General features: G+C 33.2%; 1 protein-coding gene across 1 annotated transcript; it reads left to right on the top strand.

Moving 5' to 3' along the window:
- The first annotated feature begins 17657 nt into the window (after positions 1–17657).
- Positions 17658–22418, top strand: LOC112790541 (probable polygalacturonase). Its single transcript, XM_072232984.1, has 5 exons — positions 17658–18509; positions 19581–19701; positions 20594–20841; positions 21238–21392; positions 21464–22418. Exons 1-5 carry the CDS (start codon positions 18036–18038, stop codon positions 21999–22001), a joined length of 1536 nt encoding a protein of 511 aa, XP_072089085.1. The 5' UTR covers positions 17658–18035; the 3' UTR covers positions 22002–22418.
- Positions 22419–22874: the final 456 nt, after the last annotated feature.

Genomic DNA, 22874 nt, shown 5'->3' on the forward strand with positions numbered 1-22874 from the left:
TTGGACCAAGTCCTTACGGACATATGTGTGGAAGGAGCCCAATGGAGAATAGACTCCAAAGGCAAGCCAGTCCAACTAAGAAGACTGGACCTCAAGCCTGTAGCTAGAGGATGGTTGGAGTTCATCCAAAGATCCATCATTCCTACTAGCAACCGATCTGAAGTTACTGTGGATCGGGCCATCATGATCCATAGCATCATGATTGGAGAGGAAGTAGAAGCTCATGAAGTCATCTCCAATGAACTCTACAAAATAGCCGATAAGTCCTCCACCATAGCAAGGCTAGCTTTTCCTCACCTTATTTGCCATCTGTGCTACTCAGCTGGAGTCATCATAGAGGGAGATACCCCCATTGAAGAAGACAAGCCCATCACCAAGAAAAGGATGGAGCAAGCAAGAGAAGCTCCTCACGGCCCTCAAGAAGTGCATGAGGAAGCTCATCATCAAGAAATTCCTGAGATGCCTCAAGGAATGCACTTTCCTCCCAACAACTATTGGGAGCAACTCAATACCTCCTTAGAAGATTTGAGCCATAATGTTGAACAATTAAGGGTGGAACATCATGAACACTCCATCATTCTCCAAGAAATAAGAGAAGATCAAAGAGCAATGAGGGAGGAGCAACAAAGGCAAGGAAGGGACATAGAAGAGCTTAAGAACATCATTGGTCCTTCAAGAAGAAGACGCCACTAGAGGTGGATTCATTCCTTGTTCTTTATTTCTTTCTGTTTTCGGTTTTTAGTATTGTGTTTATCTATGTTTTGTGTCTTTATTTCATGATCATTAGTATGTAACCATGCCTTAAAGCTATGAATAAATCCATTAATCCTTCACCTCTCTTAAATGAAAAATGTTTTAATTCAAAAGAACAAGAAGTACATGAATTTTGAATTTATCCTTGAATTTAATTTAATTATATTGATGTGGTGGCAATACTTTTTGTTTTCTGAATGAATGCTTGAACAATGCATATTTTTGATCTTGTTGTTTATGAGTGTTAAAATTGTTGGCTCTTGAAAGAATGATGAACAAAGAGAAATGTTATTGATGATTTGAAAAAAATCATGAAATTGATTCTTGAAGCAAGAGAAAGCAATGAAAAAGGAAGCTTGCGAAAAAAAAAAAAAAGTGGCGAAAAAAAAATAGCAAAGAAAAAGAAAAAGCAAGCAGAAAAAGCCAATAGCCCTTAAAACCAAAAGGCAAGGGTGGCAAGGATCCAAGGCTTTGAGCATCAATGGATAGGAGGGCCCAAGGAAATAAAATCCAGGCCTAAGCGGCTAAATCAAGCTGTCCCTAACCATGTGCTTGTGTCATGAAGGTCCAAGTGAAAACCTTGAGACTAAGTGGTTAAAGTCGTGATCCAAGGCAAAAGAGTGTGCTTAAGAGCTCTGGACACCACTAACTGGGGACTCTAGCAAAGCTGAGTCACAATCTGAAAAGGTTCACCCAGTTATGTGTCTGTGGCATTGATGTATCCGGTGGTAATACTGGAAAACAAAGTGCTTAGGGCCACGGCCAAGACTCATAAGTAGCTGTGTTCAAGAATCAACATGCTTAACTAGGAAAGTCAATAACACTATCCGAAATTCTGAGTTCCCAGAGACGCCAATCACTCTGAACTTCAAAGGAAAAAGTGAGATGCTAAAACTATTCAGAAGCAAAAAGCTACAAGTCCCGCTCATCTAATTAAATTAATATTCACTGATATTCTGGAATTTATAGTATATTCTCTTCTTTTATCCTATTTGATTTTCAGTTGCTTGGGGACAAGCAACAATTTAAGTTTGGTGTTGTGATGAGCGGATAATTTATACGCTTTTTGGCATTGTTTTTATATAGTTTTTAGTAAGTTTGAGCTACTTTTAGGGATGTTTTCATTAGTTTTTATGTTAAATTCACATTTCTGGACTTTACTATGAGTTTGTGTGTTTTTCTGTGATTTCAGGTAAATTCTGGCTGAAATTGAGGGACTTGAGCAAAAATCTGAAGAAGGCTGACAAAAGGACTGCTGATGCTGTTGGAATCTGACCTCCCTGCACTCGAAATGGATTTTCTGGAGCTACAGAACTCCAATTGGCGCGCTCTCAACGGCGTTGGAAAGTAGACATCCAGGGCTTTCCAGCAATATATAATAGTCCATACTTTATTCGAATAATGACGATGTAACTTGGCGTTGAACGCCAAGTTCATGCTGCTGTCTGGAGTTAAACGCCAGAAAAACGTCATGATCCGGAGTTGAACGCCCAAAACACGTCATAACTCGGAGTTCAACTCCAAGAGAAGCCTCAGCTCGTGGATGGATCAAGCTCAGCCCAAGCATACACCAAGTGGGCCCCGGAAGTGAATTTATGCATCAAATACTTACTCATGTAAACCCTAGTAGCTAGTTTATTATAAATAGAACATTTATCTATTGTATTAGACATCTTTTGACCACTTTAAGTCTTTGATCATTCGGTCACTTGATCATGGAGAGGGCTGGCCATTCGGCCATGCCTGAACCTCTTTCACTTATGTATTTCCAACGGTGGAGTTTCTGCACACCATAGATTAAGGGTGTGGAGCTCTGCTGTACCTCAAGTATTAATGCAATCCTATTTTCTTTTATTCAAATCTCTCTTATTCTTATTCCAAGATATTCATTCGTACCCAAGAACATGATGAGTGTAATGATGAAAGTGACGATCATTATCATTCTCACTTATGAACGCACATGATTGACAACCACTTCCGTTCTACATGCAACCGAGCTTGAATGTGTATCTCTTAGATTCCCCAACAGAATCTTCGTGGTATAAGCTAGATAGATGGTGGCATTTATGAGGATCCGGAAAGTCTCACCTTATCTGTGGTATTCCGAGTAGGATCCTGGGAATCCGGAAAGTCTCACCTTGTCTGTGGTATTCCGAGTAGGATTCCGGTAATGAAAGACTGTGACGTACTTCAAACTTGCAAGTGCTGGGCGTTAGTGACAGACGCAAAAGAATCAAGGGATTCTATTCCAGTAGGCGCAGGAACCAACCAGTGATTAGCCGTGCTGTGACAGAGTGCGTGAGCGTAGTTTTCACTGCGAGGATGGGATGTAGCCATCAACCATGGGTGATGCCTCCAGACAATTAGCCGTGCAAGTGACAGCCGCATAGGATCATTTTCCCGAGAGGATTGAAAGTAGCCACCGCTGATGGTGAACCCCTATACACAGCTTGCCATGGAAAGGAGTAAGAAGGATTGAGTTGAAGCAGTAGGAGAGCAGGCGTCCTTGAGCCATACAGTATCTCCATTCGCTTATCTGAAATTCCCACCAATGAATCTGCATGAGTATTCTATCCCTTTTATTATTTATTTTCTTATTTCTATTTTCAAAACCCATAAACCAATTTAATCTGCCTAACTGAGATTTACAAGGTAACCATAGCTTGCTTCATACCAACAATCTCTGTGGGATCGACCCTTACTCACATAAGGTTTATTACTTGGACGACCCAGTACACTTGCTGGTTAGTTGAACAGAGTTGTGAATTCAACTGGTGCCACAATAATAATTTCATACAACTTAAAGAACAGTGATCACAATTTCGTCCATCAGTTGCCCCCTTACAAAACACTTAGCCTAAATAACACAAACAGCCCTTGAAATAACAATAAAAGGATCAATAAATATAGGTCTCATGGGACATAACAAAGTGAGTAATTTAGGAGATGATAAAGGTCTGAAAGCCAGTAGTGGAATGAACCTAAGTTGCTATGCATGAAACCACCATAAAATCAGTAATATGACTTCCACAAGAATGACTCATTTCTCTGGAGATTCCATTCATCATTCTCTTGTTCCAGTACTTGCTTAGGGACAAGCAAGCTTTAAGTTTGGTGTTGTGATGCCAGGGCATTTTGGCCAGTTTCACTGACCTTTTCTTTACTGTTTTTAGGTAATTTCATGCATTTTCTTAGGAAATAAGTTAGTTTTGGGCAGATATTCACTCAGACCTTGATTCAAGCATACATTGTGCATTTTACATTATTGCATGAGAATTTTGCATGATTTTAATGACAAAATCGTATATTGCATTACCCATGACTTGGACTAGAACTTTAATGCACTCTATTGCTTGATTTTAGGACCAAAGGAAGCAAGGAATGGGAGGTAACTTGCAAAGTTAAGGAGAAAAGTAATTGCCAAAAACACTCTCAAAAGTCATCAATGCCCACGTTAAAGAGTCACGTTAACTAAGTTAACGTAAACTCTAACGTGGAGAAGAGAAGTTGAGCCAACGTTAGTGACACTTAACATTGTCACTAACGTTGGCAATTGCTCACAAATGGCCACGTTAGAAGCCACGTTAACCTAGTTAACGTGGCCTCTAACGTTAAAGGGGGAAGAGAAGCCAACGTTAGTGACACTCAACATTGTCACTAACGTTGGCCTAAGGTGCAAAGAGCCACGTTAACTCCCACGTTAACTTGGTTAACGTGGAAGCTAACGTAAGAGATGGAGAGTTGTCGACAACGTTAGTGACACTCAACATTGTCACTAACGTTGGAGCAACCACACAACCCCCAAGAGCCACGTTAACTTCCACGTTAACTTGGTTAACGTGGAAGCTAACGATGAGGAATGAAGAATGAGCCAACGTTAGTGCACTCAACATTGTCACTAACGTTGGGATGGCTAAGAATGGCCACGTTAGAAGCCACGTTAACCTAGTTAACGTGGACTCTAACGTGAGACCTAGGGGCACACTTGAACGTTAGTGACAATGTTGAGTGTCACTAACGTTCTCGAAGGTTGGCAAAAGCTACGTTAGAAGCCACGTTAACCTAGTTAACGTGAGCTTTAACGTGAAGCAAGAAGGGGCACACTTGAACATTAGTGACAATGTTGAGTGTCACTAACGTTCTCGAAAGCTAACAAGGCAACGTTAAAAGCCACGTTAACCCAGTTAACGTGGGCTTTAACGTGAGGCAAAGGGGTGCATGGCAACGTTAGTGACAATGTTCAGTGTCACTAACGTTCTCGAACTTGTATTTTCACTAACTGTTAAACACCCTTAACATCTTGAGCTAAAGTCTCTGCCCACTTCACACTTTCTCTCTGCAAGTAAGCCAAGCCCAATTGAAGAAAGGAACTGCTTCAAGCTCAAAGATCCAGAGGCCCAAGACTTGAAGAGCTAACTAGAAGCTGAGAAGAGTAGTATATATAGGAGTAGTTTTGAAATAGAGAGGAGCTTTTTTGGGGGGGAGGAGCTAGGAAAGAGAACTACTCTTTGTATTTACTTTCTTTGCAATTCTAGCTTTATCATGTATTCTCCATCTTTGATTTTGATTTCTAGAGCTATGAACAACTAAACCCCTTTCATTGGGTTAGGGAGCTCTATTGTAATTTGATGGATCAATACTAATTTTCTTATTCTTCTTCTATCTTTCCTTTTGATTTTACTTGAAAGCCTTCGATCTTCATCCAATTGGATAGTGATCTTGGAAAAGAAGCTATTCAAACATGGATCTCTTCGGATCCTTGAAAGAGGAATGAAGAGATTAGCTAGAAATGCTTTCTCATGCTGGACCAAATTGAGTGTGGATGGGTATGTGGCTATAACCCTCTAGGCATTTGATTTAGGAAGTGCATGTGGTATAATCAGTGACCACACTTCATCTCTTCCCATGAGCAATTGACCAAGAAATTGGCTATTGATCAAGATTTGAGAGATTGAATTGCAAGAAATTGTGATTCAATCACTTAAGATTGCCAAGGAGATCAATGAGTGCATTGATTGAGGAAGAGATGAAAATGAAATTGATCCGGAGAATGCAACATCTCCTAAGCCCAATGAACTCCCTATTTCTGATCTTACCCATTCTCTTTATTTTCTTCAATTTACTTTTATGAGCAATTCCCCCATTCCCAGTTACAATTCTGCCATTTACTTTCAGTCATTTACTTTCCTGCCATTTTAATTTCTGCAATTATCAACTCTATTCATGGATTCGCTCAACTAGATCATTCCTCTAATTAAAGTTGCTTGATCAATCAATCCCTGTGGGATTCGACCTCACTCTATTGTGAGTTTTTACTTGACGACAAATTCGGTACACTTGCCGAATGGGAATTTGTTGAGAGACAAGTTTTACCCCGATCAATGAACTTGATCCGGAGAATTGCAACATCTCCTGCGCCCAATGAACTCCCAAATTCTGATCTCACCCATTTTCTTTAATTTCTGCGTTTACTTTCATGAGCAAACACCCCACTCCCATTTACAATTCTGCAATTTACTTTCAGTCATTTACTTTCAGCCCTTTAATTCTAGCATTTACTTTTTCTGTTATTTACATTCCCGCCATTTTATTTTCTGCAAATCTCAACCCAAATTCTGAATTCGCTCAACTAGAACATTCTTCTAATTAAAGTTGCTTGATCAATCAATCCCTGTGGGATTTAACCTCACTCTATTGTGAGTTTTTACTTGACGACAAATTCGGTACACTTGCCGAAGGAAATTTGTTGAGAGACAGTTTCCACCTGCATCATGCGTACGTGTGCCTGACGCGTACGCGTTGCGGTTTTGGCTACCCACGCGTAAGCATCTATGACGCGCACGTGTAGACATAGAAATCGGCGTAAACAAGTGTTTTGATAGAGAGTTATGATGGTTTGACGCGAGAAGTGTGCTGGAGGCACAATTCACACCACGCGTATGCGTCCTAGACGCACGCGTCTTCACTTTACGGCCATCTACGCGTGAGCGTGCTACACACGCACACGTGATATACACTTCTTGCCCCATTGCAAATCTAACAGCGAGTTGTGCGTGTGCGAGGCTGGAATCGCGCGACTGGCACAACTAAGGTCACGCGTACGTGTGACCGACGCTTGCGCGTCGCATCCACTTTTGCGCAACCCATGCGTATGCGTGATGGACGTGTGCACCGCATCACTTATTCAACGTACCGCCAGTTTCAATTTTCTCCCCCATTCCAATCCTAATTCTCTTTCAAATCCTAATTCTTCCTCCTTCATTCTTCCTTCTTTCTTCTTCATTCTTTCTCAATTCTTACTTCTTACTTCTTTCTTCTTCCCTTCTTCCACCACCACCGGCGGACCACCACTAGAGACCACTAACTTCGGCAACTACAATTTTATTTTCCTTTTTCTCTTCCATTCCCACTCCTCTTCTCTCATTCTTACTCCCATTCACCTTCCTATTCTCATCTTCTTCTTAAGGTTTCCTTTCTTCCTCTCTCCTCTACTCTTTCATTCTTCTTTTACTTATTACATTTAATTGTTTTATTTATTTTTAATCTTCTATTAGCTTAGTTATTTATAATTTCTTTTTTATTTTTTTTATCTTGCATTTCTTATGTTGGTGTTGGAGTTTTATTTGGTGATTACCTTGCTATATTTTAGCTATGGATATTATGAGGAGTAATTTAACAATTGAAATTCCATTTTGGGTCTCATATTTGCATGAATTAATTACTTTAATGCTTACTTTTATATTGCACACCAAGTATTTGTGAAAAGCTCTCATGGCATTTTAATTTCTTTTTTATCCTATTCTTAACACTTTAATGCCTCTTTTTCACAACCTTTGAATTCCATGTAAGTTGAGTATATTAGTCATTAATTGTCAACATTCAAATGTTCATTATTTTGTTACATGTAATAATTATTGTTGATTACGATGCTTGAGCTATGCTTCTCATGCCTATTACTTGCATGCTTTAAACCCTCTTGCATCTAGTTATTATGATATGCTATCATGAACTTAATTGATGTCTTATTTACATGTTGTAGCTACCATGTATTTGAGCCATTATCTTTTTATTTGGCATTTATTATCACTTGGACGTTCTTCCTTCCGGTTTCTAGCTATCTATATTTAACATTCTTCCTCTTCCATTCTTCCTTAGGATGGGTACCAAGAAAGGAAAAGAGAAGGCCACTGACAAGACACCGGCAAGGAGAGGCACTAAAAGAGCCCCGGCTAAAGCGCAATCCACTACAAGCGTAAAGCCACCCACGAAGCGGGTGAAGAGGACAATCAAAGTTAATGAGGCGGAAAAGGCATTTCTTGCGAGGGACTCTGCACGGTTCACTAACGGTTACTGTGAATAGACATTTCCCATCCTGGCTGAGAGAAACTACAATAATGAGCATCTACTCATCGTTCCCACCCACTTTGTTGATTTTGTGGAGCCCCGCATTGAAAGGAGACAGTGGGATTTCTAAAGAGGCAGCCACGGGAGGCCAATCTATCTTGGGTAGTCGAATTCTACTCCAACTTTCACTCACCTACCCTACTGTCTGTTTATGTTCGTCAAAAGCAAGTCTCTGTCTCTGAGGGTGCCATACAGAGAGTATTGGATCTTCCACCTAGTCCAGAGGGATGGGATGCCTATCAAGAGGCCTCGTTCAAGGGCCAAACATACCAGTTTAACTAGAATAGCGTCCTTGGAGTCATAGCATAACCTAGCAGTACATGGATATGAACAACATCGAACTCGACCTAAGAGCATCTCAGCTCAAGCACTTACCTTGAAGGCTCATGTGTAGGCACAGATTATGTCCCACTGTGTCTTTCCGAGTACTCACGAGTCCACCTTCACTGCAGACATGGCTATTCTCATCTGGTGCATTCTTACAGAGCAACCCCTCAACTTACCAAGACATATCCGGCAGGCCATGAGACACGTACAGATTGCAAACAACCTACCCTTCCCTGCATTGGTTACATATTTGGTATCTACAGTGGGTGTTTCCAATCGGGCTAGGGATACGAAAGTCGTGATCCTAAGGGATGATCATTATGTCCCGAATGGGAAGTATATCAGACCCCCACTACCTTCTGCGAGCCAATATGCGGGCCCATCTTTAGACACTCCTTCTTCTTCGGCCCCTCCATCATCCACACCTTAGGCACCATCCACCACTCAGATATTCTTTCAGATCCTTCAAAGGTTAGACCGGCAAGACTGGCAGATGAAGCAAATAGAGCGCCGTAACAAGCACCAATACACTTATCTGAAGGGGCTCATTGCTGGTACTCATCCACCTCCAGAAGAGAAGGACACCCCGGACTCCCCCTCACCTAGCAACACGGAGAGCCATGATGACCCGACCAGTGGAGGCAACACTCTCAGCCCCACCTTGCTCCTTACTGATGGCACAGAGGACCATACCAACCCTTAAGTGTGGGGAGGTCAGTACCTGACTTCCGGAGGTAATCTCTCTCTCTTAACACCAATATGTTATTTTTCTTTTGTTAGATAGAATAGATTGCATGATAATAATTGCTTGCATGTATGTTCTACTTGGTTGAAGTAATAAGTTTCTCTTCAACACCCTATTTTATAGCATTTCACTAATTTAAATTAAAAAAAATTTGTTAAACTTGTTGAAGATTTTAAATTGGAACATGGTTTAGAGCTAAGAACACATAACCTGTGAGATTTTGAGCTTAATTATATGGTTACATTATTTAACCATGATTTTATTCTTGTGTGTCTTCTTCTCTATGATTGCAATCTTTTCTTTGTTCCATTCTATATGTCCATTATATAGTGTATATTCATGCATATATGTGATTGAGGCCATCATTTGATTATAGCTCACTTATCCCAAATAGCCTACTATTTCATTTACCTTTGTTTGCCACTTTGAGCCTTTTTGACCCCATTTGTTATTTATATTACCATATCACTAGCCTTAAGTGGAAAAATAATTAATTACCCAATGTGAATCTTTGGTTAGCTTAAGATAATGTGTGTCAACTAAGTATGGGAAAATATGAGAAATTGGGTTGATGCGAATGTGTCGTGTTTTTACTGACAAATATTGGGAATTTGGATGCTACTCATATGAAATTAGAGAAACCATATGCATTGATACATTATGCTTACCAAAAAAAAAACAGAAGAAGAAATAAATGAATAGGGGATAAAATTACCCTAATGTTAAGTTCAATGAGAAGATCAATGCATATGTGATGGAATTAAAATTGACACATGAGTGTGTGAAAATATGCAAAAGTGAGAATTTGGGTGGCTAAGCATGATTTTAGAATTACATAGAGTGTGTGTATGTGTTAGGTGAGAACTTAGGTTAGTCAAAGATTCAAATTATAGCTCACTTGACCATACATATATCCTCACGCTTACCTTAGCCCCATTACAACCTTGAAAAGCCCTCATGATGTTTGCATTTGTACACTAATATTTGTTGATTGGTTAGATGAAGAACAAAGTTTTAGAAAACATGACTAGAGGAGATTAGAGTGGATTAACCCTAGACACTTGAGCGATTAGAGTGCATATGCACTGCCAGTGAGGGTTCAACGATTGATTCAGTGTTCCCAGATTTCATGAGCTCTCTTCTTACAAGTTTACTTGTCTCTTATTGTGTGATTTGAATTAGTGGAATCTGATTTATGTTTGTCTTGGAGAACTTATTTACTTTTAACCAAGTAGGTGGAAACATCTTAGCATATAGTTGCATTCATATACATAGGTTGCATTGCATGAGTCTTATTTTCCCCCATTCATTCTTTTGGTCTCCTTGAGTTTAGCATGAGGACATGCTAATGGTTAAGTGTGGGGAGATTGATAAACCACTATTTCATGGTTTAGCTTGTGCTAAATTGAGTGGATATTGTCAATCTTTCATACACTTACTCATATAAAATACATGGTTTTACATTTTTCTTCCTAACCTGGTGCTATGATTGAAAACATCCCTCTTTGGCTTTAAATTTGCTATTTTTAATTCTCTCTTATTACCATTCGATGTCGTGATCTGTGTGTTAAGTTTTTTCAAGCTTTATAGGACAAGAATGGCTTAGAGGATGGAAAAGAAGCATGCAAAAGAGAAAGGAACACAAGGAATTAAGGATTTCATGAGCGAGCATCAACGCGCACGCGTGGAGCGACGCATACGTGTGACCAGAAGAAAATTTCATAGCGACGCGTATGCGTAGGCGACGCATACGCATGACAATGTGTCACGTGCTGCATTAACCGGAAATCGCAGGGGGCGATTTTGGGCTGCTTTTGGACCCAGTTTCAAGCCCATAAATACAGACTAGAGGCAGTGGACAAGCTGAGACTCATGATACATTCACTTTCACTTTAGTTTTAGTTAAGTTTTGAATTCTAGAGAGAAAAACATTACTACTTCCTCTAGGGTTCTTCACGTTCTTAGATTTTTAGTATTACGCTTTTGGATTGGATCTTGAGAGAGTTACTACCTTCGATTGAAGTCTCTATCACTATAGTTTGCTTTCTTATTTCCTTACTCTTTTGTTTTTTCCATTCAGATTGTTTAGAGTCATATATGGATATCTTTGATTTTGGAATTTATTAATGCAAAGATTATTTTTACATTTAATTCCATTATTTGTTTGATTATCTCCAATTAATTTATTAGCTCAAAAATTGCTTTTACTAAATTAATTTTAATTACCGTATCTTCTTTTTACTCCCTTTACATGTTTGCGAAAATGGCATCCATGTCAATGGAGTAGACTCCCAACTTGACTTTAGAGTTGATTAATAGAAAATCTTTGAGTTGGAATACTCAAGTATTAATTTGTGATTAGAAGTTGTTGGCTGACTCTCTATTCACTAACTCTAATCCTTCCCTAGGAGGGGATTAGGACTTGTGAATTAGGGTTGGTTTAGTTACTTGACTTTCCTTTATTAGGTAAAGGATAACTAAGTAGAAGCAATAACCTCTGACTATTATACTTGGGATAATCAAGAAGGATAGAAATTTCATTTAATCTTCTCCTAGTCAAGGCTTTTTATTTCAAATTTATAAAACCCCTTGTTAATTTTTATTGCTTCAATTGATAATCATTTATTTTTCTGTTTCCCAACTTTAAATTTTCTCAGATAATTCCTGACCAATAAATTACACTCTTTTGTCAACTCTTTGGGAAACAACCTGAAAATTCTACTCCCAATATTTTATTCTTAAATTGCGACATCTTCTAAATTGACAGCGGGGATTCGTCGGTTAAGACTATACTCACAACACAACTTTTATTAATATTTCTTAACCGGCATTTTTTCGCCCGTGCATAAGATGATTTATTTTTTATAACGTTAATTCTTCTAACAATCTAAATCTGGATAATTATATTTTTTTCATGATAAAAAATAATTAATAATGAATAATAATTAATCACTCATATTTTTAATCAAAGTGTTTAGATGGTTGTTTTTATTTATTAATATTAGTTGTTGATTATTTTTCATAAATAAATTGTATTATAATTTTATTATTGTTAGTTCATAATTGATTACCGATTAATATTCATGAAGCCATGTTACTCTAAATTTTATTTTTTACAAATATTTTATTTAAATGTAATTTTTTTAAACATAAAAGTTTATTATTTTTAATAATATCATATTTTCATTTTTTTAATTCGAAATGAATATTTTATCGAATACTAATTAAGGTCATCCTCCCATTTGCTTTTATTAATCTATTATCTAACTATTAAATAAAATTAAAATCGTATTGATATATTTAATATTAAAATTGATTTGACTTTTTATTTAGAGATTTTTTCGATTTTTTAGTCTAATCTACCAAAACTATTCAATTATAAATGATCACTTCTATCTTATTTATATTAGTAACTAATTAAAATTACTAAAATTTAATAATACAATTCTATTTTATGTTTTTATATTTAGTCTAATTCATTAAAATTATACAATAATCACTTCAATTTTTATATTTTATAATATAATATTAAATACATTATTAATAGTAAAATAACTTATAGTAAATTATCATGTTTTGATATTAAATAGAAAATTAATACTTACAAAACTTTTCAAGCTTTTAAATCAACATGGAATATTATAACTAACAATGCTTATTTATGGCATGAACAAGGGAATACAGTCTTAAGTTTTTCATATAAAAATTTAAGAACATGTTATATATACTAATGTAATTGCATAGTGTTATTTTTTTTAATGATATAGACCAACACCTTTAATAATTTTATTTTACGGTCAAATTAAAAAGAAAGCCGTGATTTTAAAGGTAGTCAATTAAAAAAAAAATAATGAAATAGATAAGAAAATAGATAACTAATGTTATTTTATCAATTTATTTAATATATTAAATTATTTTTAGTTAGATTAAGATTAATTTAAATATTTTAAAATAAAAGTATAATTAATCATAATTTGTATCTTAAGTTATGTTGAGTACGTGATATTCTATTGTGTTACTAAAAATAAAAATAAGATAACAAATATAATTCTATCTCTTAATTTAGTATATTTATTTATATTTTATATTTTTATGATTAATTTTGTCAGATGTTAATATATTGAATGAAAATTCTATATCATAATAACAAAAAATAGAATTAAATTTTAATCAATAATTTTATAATCTTTATTTTTTTACATTCATTTTGGATTTTAATTTTTTTTAATTAAAGATAGTGAAATTTCATTGATATTTAAACAAAATTACAAAAGGATCCAAGATTAGAATAAGTAAAATCGTGTGATACCCATATTGCAATATCTAAATGAAATAACTTAGCTGTTTGATCTAAAATGCTTATCGATTTTTTTTTGCTATTTATTATATTATATTAAAATTAAGTTTTTACACTTATTGATGGGATTTATGTGGCATATTTTTAAAAATTTTTTAATTTTTTAAATTATTAAATTAAATTAAATTATAATTAATTAATTATATCAAATAATTAATTTGATTAGATATCTAAATATCTCACCATTTAATATAATTTAATTTATATAGATAACTTAGTTTTTATTAGAAACCGTTTTTGCAAACTATAATTTATTTTTTATCTGCATAATAACTTTAAATAATATTTTTTATTCATGAATATATTATTTCTTACTTTAATATACATATTATGAATATTTAACTTTATAAGTTTAAATTATTCAATAAATATAATTAATATAATCTTATTTTTGTTATTTAAATATTGATAATGACCCTATAAATTTTTTTATTATATAATTTATTTTCACAAAAAAAATAATAAAATTTTATTTAGAAAAATTTAATTTTAAACACTTATTATAATTAAGCTCAAATTTTAATTTATTTTATCAAATTATATAAATATTAATAGAAAACTATGGACACATTTTTAATATAAAATAAAAATTTTATGGATCAACATGTAATTTTTTAATATCTTTTACTTTTTTTCTAAAATTATTTAGAATTATCAACATCTAAATTGTCTATTTATCACTTTTTAAAATATTATGATTTCAAAAATTATAATAACTGATATTAGTTATTGTTGTATAAAAATATGTCTCATTTAGTGTTTAACTATTTATCTTCGATTAATATTGTAAAGAATACATGTGACTTTATGAGAATGATATAGCCTATATTTTGGTTATTTAAGAATTTATTGAGTGGCCAGAATAACTCTACATCAAGGAACAACGAAGAATGTTAATAATAAAAACGATGAAAAAAATCAGCCAAAACAGGTATTGTGAGAATTACTCACAATTTGGGGTTAGATGGGGTCCTATAAATCTCCACGACGGGTGGGGACTCGCCTGCATGAAATAGATAGGGACAAAAACATAGGTATATTCCATAGAATCCGTTAAATTCACACAAATATAAAATTATTGATTTATCCTAATTTATATATACATAAATTCATTCCTTAATTTAGTAACCTTAATTTTTACATTCAATTTGAATCCTTCTTCTTTATTCCAAACTCATCCTTAGCCCCTCCCTCCCCTCTCTCTTTTCCTCTCTCTCTCAAATCCATGGCTACGTTGTCTTAGTCTTGCTTTAAAAAATTATGTTATGTTATGGTGTTGGAAGATGTTTTTATATTTTTTTTTTATGAAATGTTATTTTTTATAATGAATATATGTTATAAAATGTGTTGAATTATATTGAATTAATTATTTTATGACTATTATATTAAGTTTTTTTGTTAATTTTTTTTAAAAAAAAATTAAAGAATATTATAGATACCAATAGGTATATGCATTATCTGAGGGAATAATTAAATGAAACTTATGGCGAAGATGAACAAAGGACAAGGAGGTATTTATTTTTTAAAACAGAAGTGAGAAACGAAAAAAAGACTCATAAAACCTCCACAAATATCCATTATCATCCCTAATTAGCAATAGAGATCTGATCTGAGATGATTTTGAAAGGGGACACGTTGACTTTATCTATGTTGGATATTAAGATAGTATACCTAAGTCTGATTTGGGAGCTTCACAATTGGCCTAGATTGATTTTATAAGATCCAAATATATCTTATGTTAATATTTTGAGTCGTTAGTATAAAAAATACTATACTATTAAATATTATAATATTTAATAGATATAAAAATTAGTTGTACGAACAAGAAACTTTTTTAGTCAAATTGAAAAATTTTTTTATTATCTTTCTTTCTCTCTTTTAATTTTAAATATCGATCATTTACTAATATAATAAAAAAAATAAAAATAACAGTAATCACTCTCATAAATAAAATAGAATATCCTAATATATATATGTCCTTACATATATTAAAGATTATTATATATAATAAATATTTTTTACTTTTTATAATGACCTTATGTTCAATTTATGTATAAATTAACTAATTTTTATAACATATAATTTATTGCATAATTTTTTTATTCTTAATATAAGTAAATTAATAAATTTAAGATATAAGATGTTATTTATATTATTTAACATATGAAAAAATAAATAAGTAACTTAAACCGTTATCTAAGACAATAATTAACATAGTGTAAATACCTACTTATTTATTAGTATTAAAAAAAATATATAAATATTATAAACTATTTTTTTTATAGAAAAACAATAATAAAAGTTATTAATTAAGTTAATTACATAATAAAAAAAGTTATGAATAATTTCTTAAAGAATAAAAAATAAGGTCACTATTTTCACATACTATAAAATTTATAAAATAAATTTTCGATAATAAATTAACCCTCAATAAATTATATATTAGTTCCGTAAAAAAAATAAATTATATACTAGATAATATTATTTACATACTAATATAAATATATATATATATTATCGATTATTAAGTTACAATTAATTTTTAATTTAATTTTTGGTAATTGAAATTTAAATTATTAAAATCATTAAATACTAAATATTTTATACCTAATTAAATTTTTTTTATTGTAAATGACCATAATTTTTTGAAAAATAAAAAGAAAAATTTAGAGATCAAATTTTATTCCAAAATTTTTTGTGCACATTCTAAATATTTATTCAAATGTTGTCACAAAAATTTAGATTTAACGAATAAATCATTTACTAAAATGAATTTTTTTTGTTATTTACAAAAAAATAATATTTATTAGTTATTTTTGCCATATTTTCAAATCATTCAGTCAATATTTTGTCGATAATATCTTTTAGAAGCCCCTTTTGTTAGCGACTAAATCTTTCAGGTACTGAATTAGTAGTTAATCATTTAATTAATTAAAAGATAAATTAATAGATACATAGTACTTATTAATACATTAATATTTATAAAATGAAAATCTTGTAATTGCACCGTTCACAGGGAATGAAGAATGTTATACATCTTTTAAAACAAAAAGGTTAAGAATAAAAATAGAATACAAAATTTAACATAAATTTGTATGTACGTATGTGATTTTCACAATAGGTATAATTTGTTAGGATCGGAATATGAAAACCCTCTTTTATTACGCAACTATATATTTAGCGAGGAGGAGTGGTTCTGGTGGTGCTCACCTCACGGCAAGCTTTTATTTTGTCTCGAAAATAAAATAAATAATTGATATTCTATGTGACATAAATGAATTTGATGAACTAACCTACGAAAGGAAACAAAAAAAAAAAAAAAAACTAAGCTACGAGAACTCCTTTTTCTCCTTCTTTTGGTACCCACTTCCATGAATGTTGGATAAATTTTTATCCAGTCCCCATAGAAATGCATTTGATGAATAATAATGAAAGTAAAATTGTACTAAGATGAACAAGTTGCAAAGAAGGCAAAACAAACAACATAATAACTGAAGAACAACTCCAACATGATGCAGTTAAATTGTAAATTAATTATTTAGCTAGCTAAATTATATACTCTATTGAGAATTTAGTTAATTAAAATTTAATTAAATAATATTATTTAAATTAAAAAATTGATTAAAGATTAAAAGTTAAAGAACAACTAGTATTTTTTTTTTTGGGTACAATCCTGTAAAAGATGTAGCTCACCTAAACATGATTTTAAAATCACGGAGTTCTTAGTATTTCAAACTTTCTAACTTGTAACTGAGTTTCATTTTTTCTCTCATATCTAATAACATTATAATGTCTATAAATATAATAGGAAGTTTTGATGTTTAATTTTTTTAAATAATATGTATGCTGATAATTTCATTTAATTCTCTTCATCAATAAGAAAAAACTTAATTTAATTTTTTTATTTAGGTTAACTACAAAGTTAACTATTTGTATATATAATATAGTTCACCTACCAACATCAAACATGGTACAATATTTGGAACACGAACATGATTATCACCAAATTAAGCAAACTAATATCTAAGCCTAGCCTTGATCAAATTTTCCAAACCCCAAAGCTATTAGTTGCTCCATCATTGTCCGCAGGAAATTAAACACCTTTCAGATTCAGTTCCCATCAAAGTGTACGCTGTTCCTCCCTTATAATACACTCCAACTCTATTATCATCACCCAACTTTGACCACTACCTTTCTCCATCCGCATTGAAAGAAAAATAAAAAAAAAAGAACAAAAAGAGGAAAAAAAAAACAAAACTTATCATCAGTTCCCTCCAAAATCCAAAAGCCCCCACGTAAGAACTGATAACTCCACGTTCTTAAACCACCCCACATATATACATCCGTACCACTTCTTTTGCTAAAAGGGTAGTGGTTACGTTGTTATTAATTCTTATACATTGGTTATTTAATTTGCTTCTATTTTTCGTTGCGCTTGTGTTTTGAACGATGGTGGAAGAAAACACAACACCAACATCAACAACAAAACATGATTTTTTCGAAACCCAAGCCGTCTTGGACTTGAAGCGTTGGTTCCAAGCAATCATATCCTCACACAAGACCCTCTTTACACTCCTATGGCTGGCGGCGTTCACCTCCGCCTTCCTGTGGCAGAGGGATGCCGTTAGTGGGTTGGTGGTGATGCACGGTGGCGGTGAGTCTCTTAAGAAGAGTGAAAGTTCATTGTTGTATCCTAAGCTGAGGCCCGTGGGCTTCAGCTTAGTGGATTTCGGTGGCGTTGGCGACGGCGTTACCATGAACACTAAGGCGTTTGAGAGGGCGGTTTCAGAGATTTCTAAGTTGGGAGAGAAGGGTGGTGGGCAGCTGAATGTGCCCCCTGGTAGGTGGCTCACTGCACCTTTTAATCTCACCAGTCATATCACTCTTTTTCTTCATCAAGATGCTGTCATTCTTGGAGTTCAGGTTCCTTTTTCCTTCTTATTAATTTCTTGCTGGTTACTTCCATCAAATCATCTTCTTCGTGTAAAGATGATATTATGAATCATTAAATTTGATATAGCTGATTGAATATATATATTTAATTGAACAATCTAACAGATCTAATTCCTTCTCGTGCTTATTTTAGTTTGAATTCTTGACACTATATGTATCTTATGGGACAAAAACTTTGTTGTTTGGATTTTAAACTAATATTGACTATAAAGTAATATTTATTTTAGTTTCTTTGTTGTTTCGCTTGTGAATTTGTATTGATTTGTTACACTAGAAATTTAGGTGTTTGTGTATACCAAACATGATTTTAAGGATAAAAAGTAAGAGTTAAAGCAATGAAGTGGAGGTTAATTACACATGCTAAAGTGACTTGTATTTAGTTTACTAAATATTTTATAAACACGATATTACTAACTAAATTGGTTGCCATAATCAAACGTTTAAAATGGAATAATAAACTATATTATAGAATTTATAATAGCATAATCAAATATGTATTTTTATATGGTACTTAATTATTGATTATTTTTTATATTCATATAACATGATTCATATAAAAATTAGTCTTTTTTATTTTTATTTTTATTTTGGGAAATAACTACTTTTAAAAAAAAATTGAGTCACTTTGTAATTTATATCTCATATAGTTCAATTTACATTTTAATTATCACTAAATATATGCTGTCATCACGTCTATTTTTAACGTATGATATAAGATAAATAAATACACTTTTGCCATTACTTTTCATTTTCTTAATATAACCCCACTCCAATTCTTAAGCTCTTTGTTTCATCCTTGATCTTATTTTTTTATTGAAATCCAATTTCATATATTTCAAATAACCCCGCCTCCTATTTTTTAAGCTCAAAACATTTTACTATGATTCAAATTGGTCATTTATTTGATTATGAATTATGCTACATATTGTTATTGATCTCTTATATCTCATAATTCTACCTTTGTAATTGACAAATCATTTAAGTAACCTTTCACTCTTCAACCTTCCCATGATCAAGAAATTTAGCTTACCATTTTTATAGGATGAAAAGTACTGGCCACTGGTGCCTGCATTGCCTTCATATGGATATGGAAGGGAGCATCCTGGCCCTCGTTACACCAGCTTGATCCATGGCCAAAATCTTACTGATGTTGTCATAACAGGTCAGAATCTTTCTCCATTCCATTCTCCTCTGCATAAAAATGTTGACATGCTTGACCCATTACTTAATAAGATAATTAACTGGTAATTCAGATTACTATCTGTAAAATTTTCGTAATATTATTATGATATAATGTGAATATGTGATTACCTTTAGGAGGTGTAATGCACATATTCTTTATAAATTTATTGACAATGACAAATTTAAAAAATTTTGACAGTAAAAACAGGAGAGGAGTGTTAAGAGCAGCAGAATTTATGATGTGTAGTTATTAATTAGTCATCATCGGTATTTTTAATGGTGTGAGATGACATCTAGTTATATAAAATTACTCATTTTTTTTTATGGTTAAGTGCTGGCCAAATTTTAATAAAAATACTGATTTTCTAGATTTTTTCAAAACGAAATATATATAACATGACGATAAAATTATTTTTATAATAATCTAATATAATGAAACAAGTTTAATAACATAGCGAGGATAAATAAATATTATTATTATTATATACTATAAAGAATTTTTTAAAATTTAGTGAAAATAATTGTTACCGCACTATTTCACATGAATTCCGTTCCTATTCTTCATCCAGTTTTACTCTTTACAAAAGGAATTCCAAATTTTTCACTAAAACAAATTCCAAAATAAGACTGTTAGCGAAAATTCTTTGATAGACCGGAAGTCCTTTGGATCTGTTTATCAGCAATAGGATAATCAAACACGGTTCTCGGGTAATTAAACTCAACCATGACAAAAAAAAAGGGTAAATAAACTCAACATTACCAATTTGTTCCAAATTAGTTAGGAACAGCCATGATCAGGCTAAGGAGAATACATAGTAGCATAGTATTAAATATATTTAATTAATTTATCAAAATTTATATGGTTTTTACAGGGCATAATGGTACCATAAATGGACAGGGACAAACATGGTGGACAAAATATCTGCAGAAGGTTCTGAACCATACAAGGGGTCCACTGGTTCAGATCTTATGGTCTAGTGACATTCTTATAACTAACATTACTTTGCGTGACTCTCCTTTTTGGACACTTCATCCATACGATTGCAAGAATGTTACAATCAAAAACCTTACAATTTTGGCTCCTGTGTATCGTGCACCAAATACTGATGGCATTGATCCTGGAAAGTATCTTCTTCTATGAATACATAGAATTAACTTTTAGCTAGTCAATATTAGCTATTTTTAGAGTTCATAATTTGTAATTTAAAGTGTAGCGTTAATGATTTATAATTTAGAGTCTAGAATTTAATATAAATAAAATAATTTAAAAAAAATTGATTTAGGTTGGCTAAAAAAAATTGGTTATAGTTACTAGAAAGCCAATATTTTGTTAAGCAAGACGGGGAATTTGAAACTAGGTACGCAGGTAGGAATTGATATTATATTTCCGGAATGAGCCATGTGGGCTGTGGATTCCTAAATTTTAGATTGATATTATACTATCTGTCCTTGTGTTTTTTTTATATTGAAAATTATTATTCACAATAAATTAAACATTGGTTTGTATGATAGAACAGATTCATGTGAAGATATGTTGATAGAGAACTGTTACATAAGCGTGGGAGATGATGCAATTGCCATAAAAAGTGGGTGGGATCAGTATGGAATTGCTTATGGAAAGCCTTCAAAGAATATAGTAATCCGAAACCTTGTTGTTCGATCTAATGTTAGGTAACTCCCTAACTCATCCATCTTTCTTCAGCATCAACTAACTTAACTGTGGTTTGTACAAAATGCGACAGTGCCGGCATCTCAATAGGCAGCGAAATGTCCGGCGGTGTATCGAACGTGACGGTGGAGAACATCCTTGTATGGAAATCCAGGCGTGCTATTCGGATCAAGACAGCGCCGGGAAGAGGCGGCTTCGTGCGCCAAATATCTTACAAGAATCTGACCTTTGAGAATTGCAGAGTTGGAATTGTCGTCAAAACAGACTACAACCAACACCCTGACGCCGGATACGACCCGAAAGCGCTTCCTCTTCTCGAGGACATAAGCTTCACGGGCGTCCGGGGCCAGGCAGTTCGAGTGCCGGTACGGATTCAAGGCAGCCAGGACATTCCTGTTAGAAATGTGACTTTTAAGGACATGTTTGTCGGATTAATTTCGAAGAGGGTGAAGAAGAAGAAACATATCTTCCAGTGTGCCTTTGTCCGTGGTCAAGTAATAGGGACTATCTTCCCTGCCCCTTGTGAGAACTTTGATCAGTACAATGAACAAGGGCAGCTAGTTAAGCATGCCGTATCATGGAATGTCACAGATATAGATTACCAAATATGAGGCCTTTTTGCATGCTTGTTGACTTCTTGTGCGTCGATGCCATAATGGGATCTCTGTATCTTATGCGTGGTATGAATCTGTATGTGAGTATAGCCTTTTAAAGCTGTGGTTGTGGTTCTGGTTCACTTCGAATTATTCTGATTGCAGAAAAATGCGAAATTTACAACTGATGTGACTGCAATGCAATTGTGCAAGACATTGTAATTGCAATTTTGTGGCAATGTGGCTGCAACTGTCGTTAAAGACTGCAACCTAAATGCATCCCTATCAGCAATTAGGCTTCAACTTATGTTTATATTAGTCATTTTTGTGCAAGTTTTCTTAGGTGATGAACTGGACATAGTGGAACGTTCAGATACTTGTATAAGCGGCCTTCTTATTTTTAAGGATTTATTACAAGCTAAGCTTTCATTTTAATTTTGTAATTTGTAGTCATCAAATAGTTATCATTGGTATTTTTAATGGCATAAAATTTTATCTAATGATATAAAATTATTCACTTTTTTTATTTGTTAAATGTTGATCAAATTTTAATAAAAATACTGGCTCTTAAACTTTCTCTTATTATAATAGTTAAAAATTATATTAATACACTTTGAGTATTATGAAAAATAAAAATATTTTGTGCTGGCCCCTCACTTTAAGTAATTTTGTTTACCAACAAAGGTTGAATATTGACAAAATTACTGAATTTTAGAAAAAAAAAATGGCTCAATATAGATATAAAGAAGGCACCGAAAGAGATAGCTAAGATTCATCATGGAAAGAACAAAAGAAACTAGAGAAACATTCTCTCCCAAAAAAAGGGGGAAGAAATCATTACGTTTCCCTTGTGAAAGAGGAACAAAACATATATTCCCAAACTTCCCAACA

Source organism: Arachis hypogaea, chromosome 3 (genome assembly GCF_003086295.3).
Source record: "Arachis hypogaea cultivar Tifrunner chromosome 3, arahy.Tifrunner.gnm2.J5K5, whole genome shotgun sequence".
Taxonomy (NCBI): domain Eukaryota; kingdom Viridiplantae; phylum Streptophyta; class Magnoliopsida; order Fabales; family Fabaceae; genus Arachis; species Arachis hypogaea.